The sequence below is a fragment of the Mycetomoellerius zeteki genome, unplaced genomic scaffold (genome assembly GCF_001594055.1).
Source record: "Mycetomoellerius zeteki isolate Tzet28-1 unplaced genomic scaffold, Tzet1.0 scaffold58, whole genome shotgun sequence".
NCBI lineage: Eukaryota > Metazoa > Arthropoda > Insecta > Hymenoptera > Formicidae > Mycetomoellerius > Mycetomoellerius zeteki.
This window is the reverse complement of record NW_017257588.1, coordinates 625,641-640,682: the sequence shown is the minus strand read 5'-3', so window position 1 is coordinate 640,682 and position 15,042 is coordinate 625,641. Positions and strand designations below refer to the sequence as shown.

General features: G+C 34.8%; 1 protein-coding gene across 3 annotated transcripts in view; it reads right to left on the bottom strand.

Annotated features, from left to right (window-relative positions):
• The window catches only part of LOC108728164 (uncharacterized), a 273,603-nt gene that overhangs the window by 82,670 nt on the left and 175,891 nt on the right, over window positions 1-15,042 (bottom strand). For all 3 annotated transcript variants that reach the window (XM_018456583.1, XM_018456584.1, XM_018456582.1), the window contains one exon: window positions 3,253-3,365. In XM_018456583.1, the coding sequence (XP_018312085.1) occupies window positions 3,253-3,365 (113 nt within the window). The remainder of the gene's footprint in view (window positions 1-3,252; window positions 3,366-15,042) is intronic.

The following is a 15,042-nucleotide window of genomic DNA, read 5'->3' as shown; positions in this document are numbered from 1 at the left end:
GACACTCCCAATACAGCCGACGCATTCCGAACGCTGGTCTCAGGATGATTGTCAAAATGTTGTAAAATACGATTCCCTGCCTGCAAATCTCTTCGTAACGCTGCTTGAAATCGGTTGTTTTCTTGTCGAATTGAAAATGATCCAGTCTCTCGCAATCTATTAAATGTCAACATAAACACTCTTCGGTTTGGCACTCTTCTGTTTGGAAATCGTCGTGCATATTCTCGCACCGCCTTTAAAGCATTACCGTTGCAGAAACCGTATACAAAAACCATATCAGCATATTCACTATTAGAATACGTACGCGGCATATTGCAAAAGACAAAATTCATCTACTGTTAAAGGCTTTCAAAGAGCGACTGACAAATTCATAACAGAAAGTGGAAAATGTAATCAAATATGTCGGTGCTAGATATGGCAAGAAATGTAAACATTTTTTTTCGATTTCTCTGAAACGGAGCAAAAACGAGCATATGTCTATAGGACTTTTTTTCTTAGTTTTTTACTCCTCTACACGCTCCCGAAGTTTTGCCATTTAATTTGGAAACACCCTGTATATAACGATTTCGATATTATTTACTCTCGATTTTACAACCGAGAAAATAGAGCGATCGTTTCACCAAGACGCTCTCCCAAAAATGCTTTTATTGATAATGAATATATGTTTTAATTATAAGAAGAGACAACACACGTACTTGAATACAGCACTAATTAATAAAAATAGATACTTATTAAAAACGAAATTTCACTTTCGGCAAAAATCTGTCGAATTTACATTTGACGGATCGAAGTCATCCAAGCCAAACTTTTATTGTATCACAATAACGTCAAAATAATCACGAAACAATTGCATCACGGCGATCAACAGAGAAAGGTTCTATGTTTTTTTACTCCCTTACTTCAACTATGCAATATTAACTGTACAAAAATAGCGACAGACTAAAATTTTCACCCGGGTCCAAATGACCCACTCATGTAGTTGAGGGTTAAAAGAATTCTAAATGAAACTCACGATTATCTCAAAGATAATTCAGACTAGAACTGTACAGAGAAGCATCGATTACAATAAAGATTAGAAACCCGTTGCATTTAAAGATGGAGATTGCACAGTTGTGCCCCCGAGAAGGATCGATATTCGAGATTCAGCCCGTTAACGCTTTCGATTACTAACACTTTCGATGGCTAAATGGCTTGGGAGAGCCAAATGCGGTTCGTCGTTTCCTCCTTCGCTTAAAGCGCGGACCGGTTCGCACTTAAGCTCGTATAATTTTCGCACTAACTAGAGGGAGAAATTACCCCTTCGCGTTGCTAATGCAAGTAAATTCGCACGTTCTGGTCACTTCTTTTTCTGCAGCATTCACTATTCATGATTTCCACCATTACCGATACTCGGTCTCAAAATTGTCATCGTGGACGAGAACGCCCGAAAGCTGCGCCGTTCCAACGTTTCATCTGGTTTTCGCATCGCGGGAGAAGAATACGTAACGTGTACAAAACTAACGTTACAAATTAGTTATCCTTCTTTCTTCATTTTTCGCCTTTTTCGTTATGCTTCTGATTTTTCGTCGTGAATTTTAGAAAAGACACGCTGGAGGCTTGACAAACGTTCACCAACGTATGCTTTAATCGAATAGGGGAACAAGGTTAACTCAATTTTACATGCAAAACGCGCATCGATAATTTGCGAACATGCTGCAAGGTTTACGCTTTAGAGAGTTAGTTAAACAGTTTGTTTCCGTTTCCACGCGGCTTTTGGAAAGATCCGAATAAAATTGCTCCTCTAATTCATGAGGGAATATGTGCCCGTTTCTGTTCGAAAAAATATTGCGGGAGAAGTTTTATTTACTCCGAGAATCTCCGAAACGCTTCGCTTTTCGTTCCCACGTGGAAAAAGGCAACGCGCGCAAGTATAGTTGCGTGCCGGTATCAGAAAACTCTACTTTTGTCAGTTCACGTAAATATGTCACGAGGGTGTTAAGAAGAACGCTATCTACGTAGATTGCCCGCGCAGTTGAACATTCCGCGTGATAAACCACACCACAGGGGTGTAATTTACAGGAAGATGAAGTTACCGTCATGGGGGAGCCGATAGTGAACTAGGTTGTTGGCGTGTAGTTTGAGCAATAGTCTATGATAGGAGCGGTCCGAAACAGGACGTGCAACGAGAGCAACCAGGCGACCAAGTTTACGTAGCACCATAATCTCTCTTGTTCAACAGATCACCGCTTTCGTGATTGCCTCATGACTTTAGGCACATTATCGGTTTCGCGATAACATGAGATGTCCAAAACAATTTCATCGATATCAAAAACATCGATGTAAAACAAAATTCTCAATATGTTAATTTTTCTTTCTCCAGCTATTAACCTTTCTGCATGAATGAAAGAACGGTTTTGCTGAAGCATCTAAAAATTTAGCTAAATATAGACTTGAAAAAATCTTACATTGTATAGTGTGTTAATTATCTTGTTTTTATCAACTAGACGTAGAAATCTTAACCATTGTTTTATTGTAATTACTGAAGAGGACTTTAACCATAGTTAAAACATATAATTATTAATATATAATAAATCAATTTTCGCAACAATTTCCTGCGTTGACTCTTAACGTTGACTCTTTTTAATTAAAAAAATTTGTGTTGGACTACCAAAATAATTATGTAGAATAGCTGATTGCTTAATATAAAAATATAAAAATTGTTTGCAGTATTGCTCATCATGCTTGAGTTTTCTACACAAATATTTTTTGATGAACTAACAAAATTATTCAGAACTGTATCTAACTAAATTTTTAGATATTTCAGCAAAATTGTTCTTTCCGTGTGGATACAGCATCCCCTTTGTTTTTCCAATGTTTCTCTATTGCTATATTGCTTTTTTTTTATTAATAAAGATACATATATTTGTTTGATACCATTTTATTCTTTAATGTCTGATGTTTCGATTTAAAACAATTTTTTTTCATAATGTATTTATTTTTATGAAGGATACAAGTTCTCATAATGTGGCAATGAAGGGTTAAATTTAGCAATTTTAAACAGCCATTTCGTTACATTTCAAATAATTGCTGATATGAATTCTGAAGAAAATCAGTTTTCTGACACTGCCAGAAAACAGGAATTTAGTTACTAAAGTTGTCAGCGTTGAATAATGCGCTCTGCGAAATTCAAATGGAAAATGTACGTCCGGAAGCTAAGCGTTAGAACGTAACATAATTTCATTTTTCATCACAAAAGCGAGCTAAACATCTTACCCGTATTGTTAACCGGATGTCCGCCCCTCACCGGCCAGCCGACGGACGTGCTCGCTTTGGACGAGAAGCTGAAGTAGGCCAGGAACTGGGACCGTGTTGTGTTCTCGTTTATCCTGTAACACACGCGTTTTACATGTTAGCGTCCATTTCGTATGCGCACGTAACCGGCGCCGGCTTTTATGCGTTGTGCTTGCGACAATAAAAGAAAACGTTAGCGTGATAAATTACTACGAGTCTACCTACGTCGCGCAAGCCTGCCGTTCGTCTCGCTATGCGTCGACCTATGCTACGATCACGGTATTTACGACAGGATCTTGGCGCGCGGCAGGCAAATTTACGGATTCTTTCAAAGTGATATACAGCAAATAACCTGCAGGGGCCGATGTACTCGCGCAATTTATTGCGGTGTTGTTTTTGTCATCATTCCACATACGGCTCGTAAATCACCGATGCGCTTTTATTGACGGGCTGCCCTTATCGGACGTGGCGCGGTTTCTCCGATAGTCCGCCAATAAAAAGGGCCTTTCAAACGGGCTTCAAGAAATTCGACGGATATAAAACGAATAATTCGCGATGAATGTGCGGTGACGTAGCCATTTGCCAGCCATTATAAATTAACGATCGCTTATCCGTTTGCGTTATCCGCAATCTGTAAATGATATACTGAGAAAAATTGCTGAGAAAAAATTTTTGAAAATAGACAAATCAGAAAGAAAATTTTTATATCAATCAAATATTCTAGTTATTTTTTTGTAACTATAATTTTTTGTAACTATAATATTATAGAATTAACAAAAAAATTCTTATTTGTCCATTTTCAGCCAGAATTCCAATAAATGCAATCAAATTCTTTTTCCAGTGCAGATTTCTTGATATATCATAATAGCCTAAAATAATAAAATAAAATAAAAAATAAATATAATTGATAATCATTTTATTTATTAATTACTATCTTTTATTTTCTTTCTACATAACGAAAATTTCACATATTTCCTGCTTAATCCTTTTACAATCTGAGTCTTTTTTCGACACATGCGACACTTTACTTTCAGATTTCTCCAAAATAAAGGAGGAGCAAAGTCCAATTCCCCCTACTAAAATAACTGAGAAAATTATTTGATAATGTGTAACAAGGAGAAAACTGAAAAGTATAATCCTGAATTTTTCTACATTTTTTGAAAGCCTAGAATAGTAAAACAACTTGGACTGGATTAAAAAACCCAGTTTACAGATAGAAGAAGTAAAAATATAATTGCAGATGGAAGCTTAATTAATCTTGATTGTACAAAAAATTCTATTAACATCCAAATTAATCTTCGAAATGATGGGAAACGTAGCTGAGAGACGCTGTAAAGTTAGAAGTCTATATTTGAAATGCGTGTCAATATATCATTGCACAAAGTGCGAACTCCTCGCAAGAAAGTCGGACAAACGAAAGTTTCGTTATCGTGAGCGGCTGTAACCTCGGAAACTTTCTGAAACGAAGAGAGAAGTTGTATATATTTTCAACGAGAGGAGTCGCATTCTCAAAGAAAGCGCGATGTTTCGTCGAGATTGATCAGACGTCGATCGTGAATCGAAGGGATCGTTTGTCGTGCTCGAAAGCTGTTTAGAAAGCAGGCAGAGTGTAGTGTTTCGTCGAATCACCGAGTATCGATATCCCAACTTCGTCGCGAAGAAACTTCGCACTTTGTGAGAAACATTGTGCATACGAATTTGTCCTCAGGCAAAGTAATGCTTATTCTCGCCGAGGAGGATTATGGAAAAGTGATGTTCTTTTATTCCTTCATAGGAACGAACAATCCAAAATAAAAGTTTTAAAAATTTGATCAAAGCGAAATTATATACGCAAATTCAATTATCAAATAATAAAGCATGAGACAAATTCTAAATAAAACAATAATTTCTTTTATATTTTTTCTATTGGATAAAAAATAATTTTGCACTAAAGAAATGTTACTTTGAGTGTAAAATAATATAGAACAATTATGTATGTATATTGCACTACTGTTGTAAAAAGTAGTAGAAGTAATTGCACGGCATGATAATCGTACGAATAGAATGGAATAATACTCAAGAATATCCTGAAAACATCCTGAGCAGTGTAATAAATAAAAGTAAACACACTTATATCTAGAGAAGATGTTACAGTTAAAGTACATATTTGCAAATTTGATAACAAGTTCTGAGTAAATAACTCGATGATTAATTTTTCAAGGATAAATCAATTGTTTTCACCATTTTTCTAAATACATATAATAAATTAGTGTTTCGTTTCAATATCTTGATGCTTTAATTATCCTAAAGTGTGATAAAACAAGTGATAAAATTCAACATATCTTTTAATGCCTATTTATTTTGCCTATACATGTTTAGCGATAAGTAAATTTATGTTAGCAGTTTACGGTATCTCGCAGATGCTCTTAAAGATCTCTTACGTTTATCGACATCCTCTAATTTCCCATTCAAACTTCGTCTGCGAAGATCGTGTCGACGAACAACCGTTGCAATACCTGAGAAATCGGGTCCATCGCTAAGCCACAGTCAATTTACTGTCCCTGGACCAATTCTGCGAATACGGTCCGGGGATCGTGTCGAATGTAAGTTAGAAGCGGATGAGGAGAAGACGAGAAATGGACTTAGTAACACACACACACACAGAGAGAGAGAGAGAGAGAGAGAGAATGCTATCGCGGTAGAAGGCGCCTCTAATTCGATTATTTAGTTAGGTCAGGTTCGCTGTAGTTGGGTTAGCGTCAGCTGGGGCCAAAGGTTACTCGAAGGCACTCGTAACTCCTAATTGTATTTACTTACAATAAATCTTCTACCCTCGTCTATGTATTTGATTAGCGGCCAATCTAGCAGCTACCCCTTCACGACACGTTCCGAAACTTGCGACGTTTCTAGGTACCAATAATATCACTGACATTTATGATAATTTTCTGATTAATAGACTTTGAAACTTACATAATTTTATATAATTTTGTATAACTCATTAGATGTCGCTTGGCCTATCATTCGGAAGAATGTACGATGATGATCTTTTGCCATTAAATGCCATTAATAATGTGTGCAATTACTGTATACTCGGTTATTAATCTTTCCCGTGTTATTAATACAAGAAGTATTTATTGAGCGATCATTACTACGTTTCTATTTTTTATATTAATATTATATTTCTTGTAAATAATTTAAATAATAAATTGTGTAAAAAAATGGAATTCTAAAATTTTTTATTTGACTGTGTACAACCAACGTGCGCACTACAGGTATACGAGAGAAGTCACCACGCTCGATCACGAGCAATAGGACTGAGGAGGAGGATCCTTTACATTAATGAAATATTTAGTTTTTCATTACTTTCTTTATTTTCACAGTAATTTATTCACTTGATCTTTTTAAGGAATAAAACATAGGTACTTCTAGTATTAAGAGATATCTGATTTATTATAATAAACATTAATATATATCTGGGTAATTTCGGTGTAAGTATAATTTATATGCTCTGCATATTCTTAATATATTTTTTGTGTTACAAAGGATGCACTTTAAGAGAGATTCTGTAAAATATTATATTGATCGCGGTAGAACGCTTCTCAAAGAAAGCCGAGGTTAAGCAAATCCTTGAGACGATGAAAGAAGATGGCGGCGGTAATCTCTGCGGGGTTTACAAAGATTAGGATGCAAATTTTGGAAAGCATTAGACGAAAGCGTCGACGGCGTTCCTCGTGAGGGCGAAATCCTTTTCGGTGTCTATCGAGACGTTAAACCGATTCAGTATGCCATTAAAGCAGGTTATTCTCGTAGACGGGCCGAATCGATAGCCACGTTATGGCGAAACCGCGCGTAAATTTCTACGCAGATGCCAGCGAGAACCGTGAGATGGGACTTGTAAAGTTCCATGAAGTAAGCGAACCTTTGAGGATTTCATAAGCATAGAATTTGTTCGCGACTCGAAGAAAATTTCCGTTTTGCCGGAATACACTAGAATTTTATCCGCAGGGATTTTAATTGTGGACGATAAACTAAGCGTTACATTATGGATATTTTTAAAGGAATATCTCACAATAAAAACCCCAAGTTACTCTTTAGTTATAAGTGTGAGATTACATAATTTTTATAGCATTGAGCATAATAGTTTGAAAGCTGTTAAAATTTAATTTAAGCTATCACCGCATACTTTTAATTCCATTGTAATTTTATGATGTTTTCGTAGTAAGTTTATTTAAGCGTCAGTGCATTTACCGAGAATCTTCTTTCTGTTATTGCAAAGATCTTGCATTTCAGAAGGTCTCGTGAAGTTTGAGAAGAACTTCTAAATGATAGTATAAAAATTAAAATGCAAATTTTTGCAGCTCAACACTGATTCCTGTGAAAGCCAAAGAAAGCTCTACAAACACTCTACACGATCTATCGAACATTAATTTTCATGAATGAGAATAAAATGAATAAAATAAAATTTACGTTGTTCAAAATTTATACGTTGAATTCTCGGTTAAACTATTGTGACATATTTTAAGAAAATATTTGTAAAGTTTGTGGAAATACGTGCATTTACTCTCTTATATTTAATGAAGCTTAGTAGATGCACTTCTGTCTGCAACAAAAAGTTGGAAACGAAGCTACTGAGATCTTAACTACATACATATAGGAAAAGAAATAGAAGACGTTTTATTCCTCAGGAGAAGAGAATGAAAAATATATAAATTTAGTACACACGAATGAAAGAGATGTATTTTTATCTTCCACATGTATTAATCAATCGTTCACATCTAATGTACGACAATAATAAGAAAAGCAGAAAAAACGTTTGCACTCGCTCATTTGCTACGACATAATTAAAAAATTTTTTAGTTGCTCGTAGAAAAGAATGAAAACACTGTTTTCTTCCAAATAGGAAACGCAATGCTAAAAAATAAGAATATTCTCCAATTATGCTACGTTAAATATAGTCATTTTATCAACGGAACATCTTATCTGGACAAAACTTCGGTTTAGGACAAAAGATACCAAATCAATTTTAATTCCAGCAATACGCGCCGGGTGATACGCCTACCTGTAGATAATATAGACAAACATAAAGAAAAAAGAAATAAAACATACTTTAAAGGAACATATTTTTTCCTCCACAATCAGTTCTTATACTAAAATTGTATTTTAAAATTAATTGCAAAATAAAATTAATACAAAATTTTAATGATGTAAAATTAATTAATTTTAACGATTCAAACTTATAAGTTTTCTGGAAAACTTTGTTTTACTAATTACGTTGTCGTTGTAGCAAACGAGCATGTAATATTTAAGGAAGTATAAATTGATCTGTCCATAAAAAGATCATGTATAATATTCGATTCCTTCAATAAAGCGAATGGGTTTGCAAACAATGTGCTTCTCTTTATCTTATTTGAAAATTCGCGTTAAGCAGATGTCTCAATTTACATGATATCTATTTATGCGTTATATGTTTATGCCTTAGAAGTTTAGTCAAGCTGTCGCGAAAACTTTTGCGAAGTACATGAACAATTTCTTCGAAACCAATATTCGAAAGTTTTGCGAAATCACCCGAAAAGGGCTAGCTAATAGCGAAGTTTGGCACTTAAAAAGTATATTTTTCACGCTCATACAGTCGCCCGTTTAAAGAAGTTTGTGCCTGTTCATTGCAAACGCTCGCGCATGTGTGTGTGTGTGTGTGTGTGTGTGTGTGTGTGTGTATGTGTGTGGATTTGCCCAATAACAGACCCGACGCTTCTTTACTTGGAGAACAAAATTAAGGAGTCGGGCGCGCACGGGTCCGGTAAAAGGTTTGCTGGTTCGTTACAGTAACGAACTTCTTCCCACGATCTGATCCGAATTCCGATCGTGTTGGAAACCTTCGAAAATAAAGTTTTCCCTGGGCACCGTATTTGCGCTACTCTCAAAGTCTTATGTCGTCTCGTTCTTATCGAGAAAAAGATATTGCAAACAGGAAATTTGCTCAAATCTCACATATGTAGGAAACAACAACGGTCCGTGACAATGAGGAAACACTTTTAACAACATTAAATTTAGTTCTCATTCGTAAAATATAGTTGCGAGCGAGCGGCACGGGATAATGATCAAGTGAAAACATAATGCAGAAAAATGAGATAGAAGTGACGAAGCGAAAATATAGCACGCACCGGATATAAGAGACACTAACGTAGGGAAAATGAATTGCAGATATATATAATACGTGGCAATTAGTGAACACAAATATTAAGTATCATGGACAAATATCATGATTAAATTCTCTCGCAACAGCGGCGCACAACTCGGTGAACCGTGCGCAATCCGGCCAACCTTTCGTTCATCCGCTTATTGATTTCATTTGCATTGATAATCCTTTCGCGAGCCAAACCAGCCGGTTATTATGCTTAATTTTCAAAGCTTATTATCTTGGTAATTGGCCAACTAAATTTCATTCTGTTTAGTATATGCGCGTTCTATACAAACGCGCCGAGGACTTTGCGCATACAATCGCGATTTAAATGGCTTTTACGTGAAAACACTTAATTCGACTGGAGTATGCAGCTACGAAATTTTTGACGAATTGTCATATGATGTGGCATTTATCACGAATTTCGATCACTGGTATATTGCGACAGTTTTGAGAAGTACGCTATGCAATTAAAGCATAGTTTCACATAACACACTTGTGTCCTTGTGCACGCGTAATTAAAAGATGTTTGATAGTTCCATGTTTCGAATTTTGCAAAAAAGCAAATTCACATGCAATTCAATAATTATAACACGTCGTGCCATCGGTACTTAATTTTGCACTTTACGCTTCAAAGTTTATGAATTATAAAATACACGTCTAAAGTTACAAGTGTACATATAATTTTATGTTGTTTCTCAGTTAGTAAAAGAAATATATAATGTATATATATTTACTTATTTATTTATTTAAATAGATTATTGACTACAACCGATACAATAAAAAAAAAGCTTTCCAGAAAATAAGTTTGAATATTTTGAGTAATTAAATTTTTGTAATATTAATTTTTAAATGTAATTTTGGTAACTGATAGAGGAATGAAAGTATATATATACTTTTAAAGTATATATTTTTTTTAATGTTCCTGCTCTTTCTGCAAGCAAAAACGATAATTTTTTAATTATGTTTTAACAAATGCGACAAATACATTTTATTAGCCACATTTGAGGATTACTTCATTTTTACCTTAAAATTTTTTTTTAATTTTATTTAAGTTTAACTATGCATATACAATTCGCGAATACCCTACAGTACCGCAACCACGTGAAGTGAAATTTGCTGGTAATTGAGAGTACGGTTGAATGGTTCAAACAGCATGAGGCTGATAATAAATATTGCATATATGCCCTGTGGTCTCGTTCTTCATTAACTATAGATTAATGCATTTTACATGGCAATATTAGTGTGATTAAAAAGATTCGATTTCCTAATATCGCAATAATGAAGCAGATTAAGCAATCATTTGCTCATTACTTCGCCTGTGTCAAAGAAAATTTGGAAACAGATCTTCACTTTTATTCCATTAATTTTTATAATTAATATATGAAATGCTTATTCTCTTTAAAGATTCAATAATTCTAAATGATACCAATCATCTAACAACAAAAAAAAATAATAATTTCTAATTATTAAAATTTATACATATATATGATTAATTATATATTCTTGTGTGCGTTTAGATGTAAAAATTTTTTATTGATTTCCTTGTTAGTTTGATGAAATCAAATTTGAATTGATTATTTAAGAAACTCCATAAGTAAAAAAATCTAATGTTTGGAGAACTAAAAAGAAACTTTCTAATTTTTATAACAGTATAATAACTGTATCTTCAGTTTTTCAAAAGGTGGGTTTTTTTAACTTGTAGGTTTTTTCAAATAACCAATTTTGTCGGCTTAACATGTTACTGAATCACTAGCCAATGTTATAATCAATACATTATATCTCAGATTCGAGAAAATATGACAGGCGTGAAAAGGATCACTATCTGCCATCCTCGAAGATGCTGGATGCATTTTAGAACATGACAGAACGTGCGCCCGGGTGTAAAATCAATTTTCTCGCGGGGCACGTCTTTTCCGGGATTACAAAACACTTCGACAGCCGCTTGGCATGGCAAAGTAAAAGTCGCGGATCGAAAGTCGCGCCGGATGTAAAGGAAATAAACGAAGCGAGGAAGCGTGCGAGACATTCTAAAGCCGATGGGAGGGCAACAAGAGCGTGAGAAAGAAAGAAAGAAATAGCGAGAGATTGGGAACTGGCAGCTTTGTCGAAACGTTTCTTCATCCTTCGTCGAATCGTATTGCCTCATGGCAAATGTATGTGCATAGCTTGAATCCGAGAAAGCGTAGGCATTCGGCCGATCTGACGTTGCAAAAGACATGTAAAACACTAAGAATGATGACGAGACCAAGATCGAAAGACAAGCGTGCGAACATGCGAAGTCAGTTTGGTCGATCGGCGAATAAGTTCTTACATAAATGACGCACAACTTTGGCACTTTGGATGATTGCTTTTTCTAAACTCGTATTGTCGAGTGCATGCTACATCTTATCGCCGAAATTTGTTTTCCATACATAGATAGGATTGCATAAAGGGAATCAATAACTTTTGCGGAAAGAACGTATTTCACGTCGAGAGAAGGATCCTTTGATACGAAGGGCATGAAGATTATATTCCGCACGGTTCTCTGCGGATGCTTCGAGGCATGATATATTGCTACGCGATACAGCGATCTCTACTTTTAATCACATTGCTGCGAGATTCACTATATATCTTGTTGCGGTCAAAGCACCATCCAAGTTGAAATCACTAAACAAATAATCCGTAACCGATAATAAATAGATCAATTTGCTTAATTTCAAACAAAACGTAAACACACTTATTCATATCCAACAGCAATGTTGTTAACAAATACCGACAACACGACAAAAATTATTTCGCGTTATTATTTGCACGAGGGATTTATCCCCTCGACATTTCCGTTACTTTCAACCTTGTAAAATCGATAAAGCTCTTGCGGCAACTCGAAGAAAGAGAGAAAAAGAAAGGAAGGCGGAAGAAAAAAGAAATAAAAGGCGATCGAAAAGCGTTCTATAAAGCAAACGAAGGAGAAAACGGGAGATGTGTGTTTGCATAGACGGAGCAGCAAGGTTAAAAAAGGGGCCCTGTCAGAAAGCTTCTTCGCGCTCGCATGCTATGTAATACACTTGCAAATCCATGTTTCCTTGGGAGAATCTCACATTGCGTGTGGATAAACGTTCCCTTTGGCGTAACTATGTATATATTTCCAGACGAATGTAAGCATCGAAGCGAGTGCGCGCGATCGAAAGAGAGATGCTTATGCACCGTAACCTCTTTCTTGGTGCGTTGCCCCCTTCACCCCCTTGACCCCCCTCCGCCATGCGGGGGAGAAACGCAAATACTAAAATATTTTCCTGAAGTTCTGGAAACACTCCCCGAGTATAAACATGACGTAACTGTCTTTGTGCGTTTGTGCAAACTTAAATACAAGCGCAAATTTATGCCATCTTTTTGCGCGATGCGAATAACGTCTATCGTTCGGTTTAGCTGCACTTTAGTTGTCGATCAACTTACGAAATTTAATTATGTTATGCCAATTTGTGCAAGATAAAAAAATAGTCAAGACATACCTTCAATTTTTATTTAATCTTTATCTTCGTAAATAATTTAATTGACAAATTAAATTATTCTTAATTCTGTCTTTCTGTCTGAAATTTTATTTCAAAGATAAGATAAAAAATAATTTAATTCATCCATTAAATTATTCTTGATCCTACCTTACAATTTTGTTTCAAAGATAGGATCAAGAATAATTTAATTCATCAATTATAAATTATTAATTTAAAATTACTTTGAAATTGACAAACGGTGTAAGTCGGTTAATTTTCTCCATTTGAAAACCTTTTATTATGATTTAATTATGATTAAACTTCTATAAATGGAGTATATTTTTATCTCATGATGTATTCTTATTTCAATGTGATATAGAGAAGCAGAGAAGTCTTATTTTGACGTGATATGTTGAACTGAGGAAGTATAAAAGCAGTCCGTACAAACATAAAAGTGTATTAGGGAGCATGGAGGCACGCGAGAAACTCAGGAATAAAAAAGCGGGGAACTACGATATTGGGCACGTCGTCTGAATACTCCTTCCTCCTCGGTGTTACCGTAAATCCATATCGCGGGGAAGAATCACGTATGCATGTGCATAACGCGTCTCGTTGAGCGAACCGGAAGTACCGATGCGATGCCAGAAACGGCGACAAGAGTTTGCATTTCGATCGCGTCGAACAACGGAAAATAAAATTTCTCGGTAAACGAAATTCCCTGCGTGAATATAGGTAGTGGACGTGTTATTGCTGATGCTAAAAAGGGAGAAAGAAATAGAAAAAGAGAGAAAGGGGGAGAGAGATTGTAGTCCGAGAAAATCGCTGGATCGGTTTTCTGTATCGAGTAAATCAGACTGCCGCTTATCTCACATGAGCCGTTTTGATATCTGCAATGTAAAATAATGCCAATCTATTCGAAGTTCCAATATGCCGTGATGAAATTTAAGTAAAACGTGCTTCGTATCGTTCACAGAAAATATAGGTGACACGTCCGCGTAAATATAATATAAGTAAGAGTACAATATATTTGAACATTTACAATTTGAAACTTTACATTTCAATTATTGTGAATGTAGTAAGGTCTACAAATTTCTGACATAAGAATATAAAAAAGATAATAAAATGAAACAATTTCGTATCGGTTTTATTTTTCAATACTCTTTATTTTTCAATCACATTTTACTTCAATTTTTTAGTACAATGAATTAATTTTTCTATACAAAAAAATAATCTCTGCAGTGTTAAATCATTTTAAGGATAAAAATTCAGATATATTTTTAGTGGTATAGAAAAGCTCATATTGTTCTTCAAAAATATATTGAAATATATATAAAAGATGATTATATTGAAAAATAAAAATAGTTATTTCATTTTAATAATAAAAATAGTTGTTCCATTTTATACTTTCATACTTTTAGAACTTATTACATACTTTTGTAACTTATTACATACATACATACATATATGTATACATATATGTATATCCGAACATGCAATAAAGATAAGAAAAATCAAAACGTTAATAGCGTTTTCTGGCAGTTTTCATACAAATTCAACTTAACAAGAAACTACAGGTTAAAATATATAATAAAAATGTTCACATATAAGTCGTAAACGTGCTCAGCCAGACAAATATTTGTCATCACCAATATCAAATGAGGAAAAATATCGTTGGGAAAAGATACTACGAGATGTACCGTAAAGCGTTTTTCTCATTTTATAGCCCATCCTATTTCATTTTCCTGTCCACTGTACTGCGGTGTGAAAAAAGTTTAATACCTCTCCAGAGAGATCTTATTTTTCATCACTGTAAAAGTTATTGATCTAAACTTCCACTCAGCACGTTTCAAAAATTGTCATCTTAAAATTTGAAAATTGTGAAGCGCATTAACTTTACAAAAGGAAAGATCCGTGAAGGAGAGAGAGAGAGATACTGTGAAAGAAGAAAATTTTTTTAATTTTTCATCAAGTAGCGATATTAAGAGAAGTCGAAATAGTAAATTAATGTGTGAAAATAAAATATAAACGGGCATATTATTTGAATCGAATAAGTCTGCGAATTTTTACAAATATTCTTTTACTAAATCACGCAAATTGTATCACGCACCTCGTTCACGTAAATGTCATTGGCACGTATGCATATGT